General features: G+C 39.1%; 1 protein-coding gene across 7 annotated transcripts in view; it reads left to right on the top strand.

Moving 5' to 3' along the window:
* Positions 1-12,479, top strand: part of CNOT4 (CCR4-NOT transcription complex subunit 4) — a 54,485-nt gene extending 42,006 nt beyond the window's left edge. For 4 of the 7 annotated variants that reach the window (XM_033161446.1, XM_033161445.1, XM_033161443.1 and 1 more), the window contains 2 exons: positions 10,198-10,410; positions 11,109-12,479. In XM_033161446.1, the coding sequence (XP_033017337.1) occupies positions 10,198-10,410; positions 11,109-11,410 (515 nt within the window). In that variant the 3' untranslated portion in view covers positions 11,411-12,479. The remainder of the gene's footprint in view (positions 1-10,197; positions 10,411-11,108) is intronic. The other 3 variants (XM_033161448.1, XM_033161449.1, XM_033161447.1) reach the window with 1 other exon arrangement.
* Positions 12,480-13,661: the final 1,182 nt, after the last annotated feature.

Below are 13,661 nucleotides of genomic sequence, written 5' to 3'. Positions count from 1 at the left end.
TTGCTTTAAACACCATTTCCGCAAAGTTTGGATGTATTTGTAAGATCTCTTCAGTGTTTCTCCAAGGTCCCATTTCAGTTGCTCTCATGCCAAAGCACGTACTGTAACTTGTTTCTAAACACACTTAAAGTTTACATGCTCTACCAGCATTGGTAACACACAACATATGTGGGTTTTTTCTATATATAAAACCCCCCGGTCCATATTTGACTTGGATCACAACCTTAATTTACAGGGAATGTAAGTTTCTGCCTTGAAACTCTTCCCTTTTTCTGAAACTCTTCAGTTTGAATCATAATAAATGTAAAATGCAACATAAAAACAGAATGGCATATTTAAGGGTATGTTCATTGGTTTACAGAATAACTGATGATGCAACTAAACTGTGGCATGATAAAATATTTATTTCTGCTCCAATGCATTTGGGTTTTTTAAATGAGATGCTTTGCTTTTCCTGTTCTCTAAGCTGCTTTTTTTATATTAAGCAACATGTATAGTTTCCAGGTCTTGTACATATACAGCGGTATCTCGAATTGTCTCTTTTATCATTTTAGGGGTCAAAATGCTTTTGTTATCTAATGAAGTTCTTACCTAATATAAACTCAAAGACTACCTGGGAACAGGTCCCAGAATTAAATGTCTACATTTACCATGATAATCGAAGGGCAAAACACTTCAAAAAGAGAGCCATGAAATGCAGAATAGCTATCCAAAAATGGTGATGGCTGCTTGCTACACGTACATAGCAGTAGAAAACAAGCGTTTTCTACAATGTAACTTGTGGAGCAGCTTTCAGAATTTAGTACAAATGTCCTTCTTACATTAAAAGTCTCCTTTGTCTGCATATCTGCTGAGGGGATTTATATTGCTAAGATGTTTTGTTTTGATTTGTTTTGATTTGTTTGAAACGATTGCACAAACCGCCAGTGCTGGACTGCCGGTGCCTTGTCTGTTTCTCCTATGTTGATGTATTTGAAAACCCCTATGAAGCTTTTTCAGTACATTAGTTGTCATTGAAATGGTAATATTTAAGGGAAATATTTTTAAATTATTCCAGAAAAAAACTTTATAAAGCTCTCTCAGATGCAAAAACCAGAACCTACTGAGTACTAAAAATCTTTTCTCTGTGTGAGCATACCACATTGCTCTATACTGCGGGTTTATCTCAATCATTATCAGCAGCAACATCTCTCCAGGGCACTGTTTTCTCAGCTCTGCAGTCTGAGTTCCTTCAGATGTTGGGGATTGAACCTTCTGCATGCAAAGCAAGTCCTATACTACGGCCCCTGGCTCTCCCTGGGCATGGAAGAATACAGGTTGTCATGCTAGATTTCCCTTTCCTTTGGACCAGTCACTTCCCGTTCATTGGTTCATAGTCTTAGTCCTACAAAATAACTGGCCATGCAAAACCTGCTTATTATCAAAGGAGTTTCCATATACAGTATGGTATGTACCATATTTAATGGTATTATGTGTTCTTGGTATGTTTAATAATGGTATGTTCTTGGCTGAATAGTCAAGTAGGGTGAAGACACCAGGTGTTAAACACCATCTAACCCCATGATCATTGGATGGAAGATTGTTTGAACTGTAATTGTTTTTGGAGTGTTTTTAACTGAAACTACTCAATGCACAGAGCACGCATTGTAAAATTCAGTAGAACTTAAACTCTAGTGGAGAAAACTAGTCAAGAGTAGAATCCCATGGACACATGATGTTCCTGATGGTTTAACCATGGCTAAACAAAAGAAGAACTGTTCATAGATACACTTATTATGAGCTGCATTCCCCTCTTTTCAGGAATACTTACTCAGCAGCAGTAAAAGGTGGGGATCAGTTATCCTCCAGAAGGTAGGAGACAAAGGAGAACATGATCTCTTACCCTATTCATACCAATTGACTATGGTTAAACAACTGGAAAAGTTACATGTGCATTGTCAAAAAGTGTGAAACGAAGCATAACTCTGGCCATGAGTGTGAAATGAAAATTTTAGCCTCTGCAGAAATTGGCAGCTGGCCAGTTTACGTGGTGGAGAATCTAGGGCCATCAGAGGTAGTATGCATAGGGAGTGTGAATGAACCAGAACCCTTTTGGTCTTTTCACTGTGTGGCAGACCGGTGTACTCCTTTATTTTTCATTTTTACAGAAGTCAGTTTGAATAAGGCATTGCTAACTAGTGTTAACTTCCACCACTAGTAACAGCTTCTGTTGTGACACTTCCTTTCCAATAGCTCTTGGGTTATTTTTATTATATTATATTTTATTATTATTTATTAGATTTATATACTGTCTTTCATCAAAGGACCTCAGGGTGATTCACAAGATAAAAATAGATGCTTTAAGTGATGACGATAATCATTTTAACTTGAAGGAATACTTCACAGTTGAATCTTAAAATATGTTTGCTAAGGCTTATTGAGCGGATCATACATTCTAACTTACTGCAAGTAGACCATGAGATCACAGCCCCTTCAGCATGTTTTTATTTATTTATTTATTTATTTTAAAAGAATTCTATATTCCCTCTGGCATTATACTCTGCAGGTGAATTATAGAGCAGATGAGATGGTTAAGTGCCTTGAATATTTTATAGAAAGTCGGGCCTGGCATCAGCACATGGCATGGTCAGTCAGATGCTGGAGCCCAAAGGGTTCAGCTGAGTTCACTGCTGCTCTGGGCTGGGCAAAATTATTCCGTTTTGCCACTCTGCACTGCTGAGGAGCTGGAGCAATGGCTATGTACTGTCAGTGCTCTCAAAGTAGTATTGCTTCAGAATAATGCCATAACAGGAAAATGGGTGAGGAATTAAAATAGACTTCCGCCCTCTCTGCAGTCAGTCTACTTCTATCTGCACCAAGCAGCAAGAAGAAGTTCTTAACTAAGCAGACTCATAATTCCCCGTATCCTTTGCTTTTTGGTGCTAAGGAGCTCTGAGCAGTTGCAGCAAAGGAGCCAGTTTAATTGCTTTCCTGTGCCCCTGATACTGTGTTGATTCCCAGTGATGCTATGTCAGGGACTTTGGGAAGGGATTAAACAGACAGCTTCCTGACTTACTGCAGTTGCTCATAACTCCTCTCACCACTGAGTGGAATGGAGGGAAAGGAATGCTTAAATAGCCCACCTGGGCTATATCAGTGTTTTTCAACCACTGTTCCGTGGCTCACTAGTGTGCCGCGAGATGTTTCCTGGTGTGCCGTGGGAAAAATTGAAAAATTACTTTATATATAGTCAATATAGGCACAGAGTTAAATTTTTTAACATTTTCTAATGGTGGTGTGCCTCGTGATTTTTTTCATGAAACAAGTGTGCCTTTGCCCAAAAAAGGTTGAAAAACACTGGGCTATATAGGGACCCCTTAAAGATTTGCTTGCTTGCTCTGGTGAGGTGCCTAGCAGTTTAAAAGAACAAATGAGCTGTCTGTTTTGTGTCCCATATAGCAGCTCTCTGGAGCAATATTCACACTGCATACATGGTGCTCCTCTCTGAGCCACCACTACTGTTGATGCCTCTGCTGCAACTCTGGACATCCCTGTCAATAAGTCCATCAAGGGTATGGCCATTGCAGGGGACACTATAGCCACTTCCCCTAGGTCCCCTTCATACGTTTAGCTGGCTTTGGATGGAGTATAAATGTTGGTGATGGATTGTGATAAACCTGTGTCTGTCCTTCATTAACTCTGATTGTGCATGATGTGGGTGGGGGAGAGACCGGGGGGAGGGGGAAGGTAAGATTCCCCCATGGAAAATGCATATGCATAGGAAACTAGCCTTTCGGTGAGAAGGCTGACTTAGAGCCCATCTCTCTGGCACCTAGTTTTGTGTGCAGGGACTTCTTTTGCGTGGAGGAGCAATTGTTTCAGCAAGCTTGTATCTGCTGTCTGAAATGTACAGTTGAGACACAGATTAGCCACCTAGTTTGCTGTTTCTTAGAATTAAGTCTTAGGTGTTTCAGGATTACTGTGTCCCACCATCTGGCTTTGGTATAAAGCATCTGACAGTGAAGAGCTTCGAAGCAGAGAGAGATTGATAGTTTGTTATGTATTCAGAAGTCCTGAATGTATGCTAAAGAAGGGTTTACTAAAGTCCATTCTCCTATGAATCTATGTTTGAATTTATTTGAACTAGATGGCTCCAGTCTGTAGGATTTCAGTATGTCATAATGTATCACCTCATGTCTGGGTTTTCATCTCCATCTAGTGGTGGAAAAGCAGAGAATTACTACCTGTGAGATGTATATGAGTCTAGTATCTTAGATCAGCTGTCTTCAACCCTTTCAAACCCAGGATCTACTTTTAACTCAAACATGCATTTTGGGATCCATTACTTAATTTATTACCATATATTTGCATGATGGTAGTCCTTCTGTTGCAACCAACTTCAAATCAGGCCACAACTTACTGGTGTCTCCCGACACACCAGTTGAAGATCAGTGTCTTTAGATTAATGCTTCAAGATTGGGATTTTGTGCCAGTTCCAAGATGCTGACACCCTCATCAGGAGCATACATTTCTGTAAAAGATGCTTTGACTAATATTTTGACCATGTGAAAACTGAGACTATAGTTAAAAATACTCTTGCAATATTTAGCTTTCCCCTATAAATTTCTGCCATAGTTGTTGGAAATTCACAGAATTTGGATCTTTGTGAGAAGGAGGTTTTTATTTCTCCTTTTATTCACCATAGCTAAGGAAGGAACAGGGAGGCTTTCCAAGTAAAATTGCTTGAATTGCATGTTGCCATATAGCATCTTCTACTATATTCAAATAAAAAGTGGGTTGTTTGCCCTATTTATTTATTTCTTGGGGGTAAGGAGCAGAATTTCCATTTAATGTGCAGGTTTAGGGGGTGAACACTGAGGAAATAATTCACTTTCAGTAATGATTCCTCTGTTCACTTGGAGTAAGCCTTATTGAACATAGACTAATGAGAAAACATGAACAAGGTGAGGCTGCATGATAATTAATATTGAAATATTAATATATTGGTGCAGATTATGTTTGAATGATGTTCATTAAAGATACGATTAGTCAAAGGAAATTTAACTATTCTAAAAATAGGCTGGTATCAGATTAAGTCATACTCAGACCCACTGAAATCAATGGACTTTAGTTAGTCATATCCATGTCAGTGAGTCTACTCTGATAATGACTTGGTTAAATATGGCCCATACACTTCAGCTGAAGAATGTCAATTTTATAACAATATAAAAACCACTGTTGCTAATCTTCATTTAATTAATTGCATCACCTTAATTTCTTAACTACTTGAACAAGAACAGTTTGTTAAAACACGGGAAGCATTTAGTTTTAACATATTTCAATAATAAGTTTTGATTTCACTTATTATAGTTCAGGTACAGTGGTGCCTCACTAAGACGAAAATAATTCGTTCTGCGAGTGTCTTCGTCTAGCGATTTTTTCGTCTAGCGAAGCACCAAGGCAGAAAGCGGTTTTCGCGTGACGAATTTTTTTCCCCGTCTTGCGAGGCAGCCCCATTGACAATTTCGTCTTGCGGGGCAGCCTTCCGCTAGCGAATGCCTTTCGTCTAGCGAGTTTTTCGTCTAGCGAGGCATTCGTCTAGCGGGGCACCACTGTACTCATATTCATTTTCAAGGTTGTACATTTCTTCCTTAAGCCTGATTTACAAGGAAACAAAACATTTGCTGTCTTTCATTTCTTTGTGTTTTCATAGATGCAGAAATGGATTTCATTCATTAAAGTATTTATCCTCTGTCTCTCCCATTTAAAGTAACTATAATTTAAATAAGCTAGCATAATAACCCATGGTTTGAAATTGGGTGCTTTTGCAACTGACCATAGTTTGTTAAACTGGTATTCCTTGGTTCAGATGAATTAGGAATTTGTGACTAGTTAAAGGTAAATGTTTTTCCAAGATTTTTCTGGCTCATTCATGTCACAATAAACAATGTGGTTGTGATGTTAGAACACCACCATTTTGTGTGTCAGCAGCTACTTTCTATTAGTAAACTTGTTCTGTGATCATATTAGCAAGGATTCCTTTATCTAGCCCATTGCCTTTTCTTATATTCATCACTTTATAGCTGATACATTTTTTTGAAAGTTGGTGATGCGCGTCTGCCTGAAATTCATGTGGCATTTCTGCAGCATGGATGACTTCTGAACAAGTGACAAATTAGAGAGATGCTGGTAGAAAAAACATTTTTGCTTAGCAGTTGCAAAAGTAACAAAGCAGAATCACATCATGCATTTGTGGATTGCACATTTCTCACATCACACCCATTTCATGAGAGTAAATACAACATTTACTTTGTCCTGTTTAAAAGTTGAGCTGCCCTAAATAGCACCTATTCTGCATTGTGGCTCAGATTCCATTCTGGTTTATAAAGGAATATAACTCCCCTCTTACTAAAATTTGAATACCCTCTTTCTCTTTACTTACCTCTGGAGTAGGGAAAGGAACAAACACTGGGGGCAGAGTTAATATTTAAGGACAATATTGCTTAAAGTCAAAGATAATCCAGTTAAATATTTTTTTTAGTTCAGTACTTAGAATGCAGGTTAATAAAACATATTTGAATAATACCAAAGCTTCACTATGTATTTTTTGCCTTTTGCAATATTGAACTTGGCTGATAAACAAAAGCTATTCCATATAGGCAGTATGCCCTTTCCTTATGACAGTTTCTTATTACAGTATTACACAGAACAGGTTAACAGAAAACAGTCCCACCATCCCTGACTGCTTGACCTGTTTGAGTCCAACAATATGTGGAAGTTCCTCACCTTAAAATCCTACTGACAGCTGTATTCCAACTACATGTAGGTCTTTGTGGGAAGGATGCTGTGATAACACTATCTCTTGTGTAGTTGAGGTTTCATGGAGGACTGTGCCTGAGTTAGCCAATCCCAGAGTCGAGTACTTGAGCACAGGGCTATATGTACTCTTAAATCAGGCATCCCCAAACTCGCCCTTCCAGCTGTTTTGGGACTACAACTCCCATCATCCCTAGCTAACAGGACCAGTGGTCAGGGAGTTTGGGGATGCCTGTCTTAAATACTTAAGAAGAAGAAAAGTTGCTGAACTAGGGTAACCCTTTCTGAATTCTACAACCTCTATTATGCATTTCCCTTTGACCTCATTTCGTTTCTATCATTTATCTGCTCCGAACCTTGGAGGAGAGGCCAGGACCAGAGAAGAGCCCTCAAGCCCCCACTCTACCTCACTAGAAATATTATGCAGCCATATTGTCACCCTGGGCTCCTTTGTGAAGAGGTGTAGAATAAAGAAATTAAGCATAATACTATATTTGGCTTCTGAGCTTTCACAAGTCATTTCTCATATATGCTCCAACCCTTGCTGTAAAAACAAAGAAGCCAAGGTTCTCAGTAAGCTAAATTCTGACCCTGAAACCATATTCCCATGTAGCAATTAATGTTTCTGCTGAATTAATGTGGTTAAGGTCAGCAGGGGAAGGACAAAGGGAATTCATGCTCCAGAAGGAAAGGATGGAGGTGGGGAGACAGAACCTGTCTGCCCACTCCTTATTTGGTTAATGGTAGATAGCAAACTGGGAGTATTATATCTACACCAGATACCTAGTTGAGTGCACAGTGCATCTCTCAAAGCTTGGAGACTGCTTTTTTGAGCACTTGTCAGTATTTGAGAAGTATTTGTCAGTAGTTGAGAACGACCTTCCTGCTTTGGCTTAGCCCTAGCCCTGAAGTGATAAGTAGTGTATACCACCTGTTTCACGTAACAGTTCCTGTGCAGCAGCAGCAGCAGCAGCTGAGACATCACATTTTTTGTGCTTGCTTTTACACACTGATACTAAGCTAAAATAGTTTTCATTGGTTTACTAACAACAAATATTGAGCAACCCAAATTATTTCACTCTCTGAGATGGGTGCTGTTTGCCTTTCAGTGCTTGGTAGTCCACTTCTTTCCCATGACTTAAACAGCCTCCAGAGTAACTTCTTGGTTAAATATTGTCCCCATTTAAATAAATTACTGTGCACGCAATAATTTGCTCCTCTTCCTCCTATGGCAGACCATTTTCACTTATTTTGCAATTGATTAAACTCTAAACTGTGGTCATTTTCACAAAGGGTATCCATCTACCCCATGTCACCCTTCAGGTTTTGCTTTTAAAGTTTGCTTCTTGAGGAAGGGCAGTTATGTACCCTTGGTTTGTGATTTGAAGGCTGCAATAATTGTCACTTCAATGGGCAGTGAGTGATAAACTTTGCTCCTCTTGCTTGTTTGCTCTTTTCCCATTTCTCTCTTGACTCCCATCTCAGACCAGCTCTTACTGTATATCTGGAAAGGCCTTCATGAGCATGTGTGCATCGGTACATAGTTGGCCCCCTAAAAAGGAATGTAGACAGTCTTCTTGTCAGACATAGCTTGGGTAAATGCTCTTAATAGTGGACCTTTTTACTGATATAGATTGAAATCTGTCTAATGATTCTTGAGGATGTTTAATCAGTTACGGAAAGGCTGTATACTCTGTCCAAATGCTGTTCACAAGAGAAGAAAGGTGACTCTGGATCACTAGTTCTAGAAAGTATTGTCAAGTAATAAATCCTTACTTTGTATCCCCCCCCCATCTGTCTAACCAAAGATGAGGATTTGTCACTTTAAGTATCCAAACAAATATGACAGCTGAAAAACAGTTGCAGCATTTATGTTATTTTCAAATTCCGGTTTGGATCCAGACTTGGCTAATGCCTGCAAGACCCACTACCTAAGCAGAGTCCCACTCAGGAGACAGTTCCTCTGGTGGAAGAGGGGGAGATGACTTTTCAGTTGCCTACTTCCCCTTCAGCCACTTGTGTCCTCCAAAAAACAAAAAGAAACCCACCTGCTCCATGTGGTTGGAAAACCCTCTGGAACAGCATGGGAGGTGGTGCTGTAGCCTTCAGGCCAAAGAGGAATCAACAAGTTGCTTCCTTTGTTCCACCAGCAGACAAAACCCATCTCAGTCACTTGTAGGTGTTTAAACATAGAACTGAAATAACATACATACAGAGATCAGCGGAACAAGAAAGCTCAAATAAATTGGGAATTAGTGGTAGCTGAACAATAGATGACCATCTTAGGCTCTGTATGGAAATTCACAAATCAAATAATCATATTTCTCCTTGCACAAAAATTTCAACATTCTGTTTTTCTAAATACACGTGTCATGTCCAACTTAACTTTTTTGTTGATTAAACCATCTATAGAATTTGGGTGTGTGATCAACAGTTTTTTAAAACATAATTTTATAATGGGATTAAGCTGCTGTGTCCTAGGATTCATGTAGTCAAGCATTCTTTTGTTAACAGTGTCTACCTAGTTACCTCTGAATCTAATACTCTAATGCTTCCAGGATCTAATACTCAGAGGGGTACTGCCACCAGACATCAAAGTGCCATTTAGTTATCACATCTAGCAACTGTTGATAGGCCTATTCTCCATAAACTTTGCCTAGTCCTTTGTAAATGTGAACTAGTCATATCTTCTGGTTATGAATTCTCTTAAGACTTGAAGTCTTAGTTGTGTGTTTGAGTGGAGTTCAAAGAATGCCATACAAATATTCCTAATATTTCTTCCCTTAGCGAGACTGAAGCTAGTAGTCATGTATCTGAGTGTGGTTCTTTAGTGTGTCATTCATAACTTCAGAGCAGGTTGGAATTCATCTGAAAAGACTTAGGGATTTCCTTTTTCTTCAGAGTCTCTGTGCTAAAACAGGTTCTCCCCACCTCTGACAAAGTACAAGTGACGTATAAGGTTTTCACAATTCTCTAACCCTGTTCAGATTCTGTAGCATTGTCTTGCATCTTCTTCAGTAGGAAGCTGTTAGAACTTCTTTGGTAAATCTAAAGAGATCTTGTCATTGCACAATGGGAGCTTTCATCTGAAGATGTTGTGTTTTTTCTTGCTAGTAATGAAAACCAGTGTGTTTTAACCATTGTGGTTTCTACCCTGATTTTCATGGGGAAGGACTTAGGTTTTTCTCCATTACATGCTTAAGTAATAGTGTGTACTGTGGCAGCCCAACATTCAAGCTTCATCTTGATTTATCATCATTGCCCCATTCTCTTGATAGGGAATCAGTGTTAAATGCTTAGAGAACCACCATCTTTCACTAAAAACAGCATCTGTTTCTAACTTCAGCTTTTTATTTTCTATCTTTCATTTTCTTTTTTCTTTTTTGTTGATAAATCTCCCAGACAACAACAGTTCTGTAGAGAGTTTAAATATGAAGGAATGGCAGGACGGGCTAAGGGCACTTCTACCGAACATTAACATCAACTTTGGTGGACTGCCCAATGCTACTTCCCCCTCCAACGCCAACCACAGTGTACCAACATCCAACACTGCCACCACCGACAGCCTGAATTGGGACAGCCCTGGCAGCTGGATGGACCCCGCAATCATCACAGGTAACGATTTCTCGCTCATTCAGCTCCACTGAGAATTACCAAGTGCGTATTTGGCACAAATTAATCAATGCTTTTTTTGGAAGAAATAAAGAAAGAAAACGCAACTCTATGCGGTGGTCTCTTCCAGCTTCCATCCACCAAACTTTCTAGAGGTCCAAGCATCTTTTTGGGGAAAATCAGGCATTAGCCCTCTCCATCTCAAAATCTGTTGCATGTTCAGCGTCTTCCCAATACATCTTTAGACTTTAGTAGGTTGCCCTGTGATCTAATGGCTTGCCAGTTCTGTGCAATGAAATTTCTTAGGCACTGATACATTAACTGGACTCTTTTTCATTAAAAAGGAAATACTCCACTTGTTTATAAAGCTCTCTTATAAGGCTATTTGTGTTTCCCTTTTAAAGGCTAAAGCATGATTTGGAAAAAGGTAGAGGAGCATATGGTATCTGTTAGAGCTAGATTGTGAATAAATCTCTGGACAAATGTAGAAAGTGTGAAAAGTTCTCCAAGGGGCAAATGTTTCTTGTGAAAACTCAACTACTGTTTTGTCTGGAACACTGTTATAACAGTCCTTTGTATAAACTAATAATGTTTTCTTACCATTGCCATTGGTTAGGTTTAAGCTGACCTACTTCACATTTGAAGTTCTTGCTTGCTCTGACTTAACCTCTTTCTCCTCCTATGTTTTCTCTTCTTCCTAGGTATCCCAGCCTCCGCTGCAAACAGTTTAGACACCCTTCAAGACGACAATCCACCACACTGGCTAAAATCTCTTCAGGCTCTCACAGAGATGGATGGCCCCAGTGCTGCCCCTACACAGACCCCCCACAGTAATCCCTTCAGCACACAGATTCCTCTGCACAGAGCCAGTTGGAATCCTTACTCCCCACCTTCAAACCCCGCCAGTTTTCACTCTCCTCCCCCAGGCTTTCAGACAGCTTTCAGACCCCCCAGTAAAAACCCCACAGATCTACTACAGAGCTCAGCGCTGGATCGTCATTAGGAAAAGTTCAAAAACATTAGAAATGCAGGAATTGCCCCACCCAGACTTCCTACACCCACCCATGGTCCCTCCTCCACATCTTTCTTTCTGAAGAATCCAGTTCCTGATCAAAACTCTTCCCCACCAGCCTCCAAATGCAATGCAATCACAGGGTCATAACCATATCTCTTTTTTTATTTTATTTTAAGATTCTGCTAAGCCAGTGTTTGAAAAACACTGATGAAATTTCTTTAAACACACAAAGAAAAAAGAGAGAGAGAAATCAAAAGTGCATAAAAAGGAAAATATTATTTTCATAAATCTTTTGCACGGAATTACTTTAGCCTAGCAGAAAATGTCAAGTAGGGGAAAATAATATAAAATTCAGAATCAAATGCAGCGGTGTAAAAGCAGTTTAATTTAAATGAGAGATTCAAGGTATAGGGAAAAAACCCAGTGACCTGGCATTTATTTTGCATTCTGTGTGTCAATATGCAGGGAGATAGCCCCCCCCCCCCCTGTTTGGGAGGGTGGGACAGTATTGTCAGTAAGATTTGTCATGAAGTGGGTTGAAGGACACTTTGCCTGTAGAAATAAACTGACATGTTGCCTTGTTCCTAAGAAGTGGTTTAACAGAGGGATTTTTAAAAATTTTGGCTTTAGATTTCAAGTAAACGTAATGTTTTAAAAATATTCACAGATTTAATACCTAGCATATACATGATATAATTATAAGCAGCTGAAACACGAGTGATATTTACTTCAGTCTTTCTGTCTCCTTGTCAGTCTCTCTTTCTTTTTTTTCTTTTTTCTTTTTTTTTTTAAATCACCTGATTAAGGCACTCTGGGATAGCACTGCATTGGGGCCACATGATCACCATCAGGAGCGCAACCTTTGACGACCTCTGCCTGCAGCTTTTACGTAACCTTGTAGTTTCTGGACGTTTGTGCAGTATTGAAAGACAGGAAAAAAGAAACAGATAAAATTAAACATGGTTATAACCTGACTCTAAAACTAAAAACAAGGAAATGTACCTCTTTCTTCAGAATTAAAACTAAAATCTTAAATAAAACAGAAAACTTGATGACAGCTTTTTGTGAGTTCTCCTTCTTTGATTTTGTGCTCATTTTTGTAAGTTCATGTGATGGGTTTGGCAGAAAACATGCTCTCTGTGCATGCCCCATTGGACTGTTGCCCTCTCCGCCCTAGTGCCAACGTTAGCTTTTCTGTGCCATATCTTTCCCAGCTTTACTGTATTTTACTCAGTTAACACCCTGCTTTTTGGCGATGCTGTCTCCAGAGTTTTTAAATTTAGGGGATTACAAAATTGTTTAGTGTATATTGCATATTGCATATGGGGGCTTACATAGACCAAAAATACTTACTAAATTGTGGCCAGTGTTCTGTATATTCCCAGTTTTCACAAACTGCTGACTGTTGATTATTGCATGGAACTGCACATATGCATTTAAAATACACTGAGAAATAGGGTTAATATATTAAGGAGAAAGTTCAATTTCTGGTTATTTGAGCTCAGAAAACCAGTGTGTCCTTTGTGCTGTAAAAAAAGACAATAATAATACCTTCCACCACAACAGCCAGGTTCAGACATAATCCATGTCTGATAAACTAGGCTGCTTAAACCACAACTTCTCATGATGTCCAAACCAGGAAAAGCATGATGGAAGGGGAAGGGCTTGAAGGCAGCACAAGGACATTTATATAGCTTGTTCCAAGGCCAAATAAACCATGTTTTATGCTTCCAGTTTCACCCCAGGAGAAAGCAAGAGTGAAGCAGTTTTATGTATTGTTTTAATCCATAGATTCTAAAGTGAGATTGCATATGTGTCTGATATCCTACATAAAAATATACATCTTTCATTTTGGCACCCACTTAATTCTCACTCAAGACGTTATGTTATGGGGAATATATTGTTTTATATCACGATGGCATATATATAGAGCTCTATAGGGCATGCCATCATCATCCACCTCTAAGATGAGGGCTACCTCTAGGTATGGCAAAGTTTAAAGTTGGTATGTACTCACCATGTGAAAATATGATTTGCTTATTGTGTGCCTTTTAGGCAAAATTTAACATTTAAAACCCAGGCATTTCTGTAGTTTACATTTTTAATTCCACCTACACAATTTATATACAGGAGGTCTAACTTTTGTAATGGCATTCATTTTTCTGAACATTTTTCTTGAATACAGTATTCTATCTCAGTGCACGTACAGTGTTGAATAGCACAGGCCACAAGTTAAAGT

The sequence above is a fragment of the Lacerta agilis genome, chromosome 10 (genome assembly GCF_009819535.1).
Source record: "Lacerta agilis isolate rLacAgi1 chromosome 10, rLacAgi1.pri, whole genome shotgun sequence".
NCBI lineage: Eukaryota > Metazoa > Chordata > Lepidosauria > Squamata > Lacertidae > Lacerta > Lacerta agilis.
This window is presented reverse-complemented; position numbering and strand designations above follow the sequence as displayed.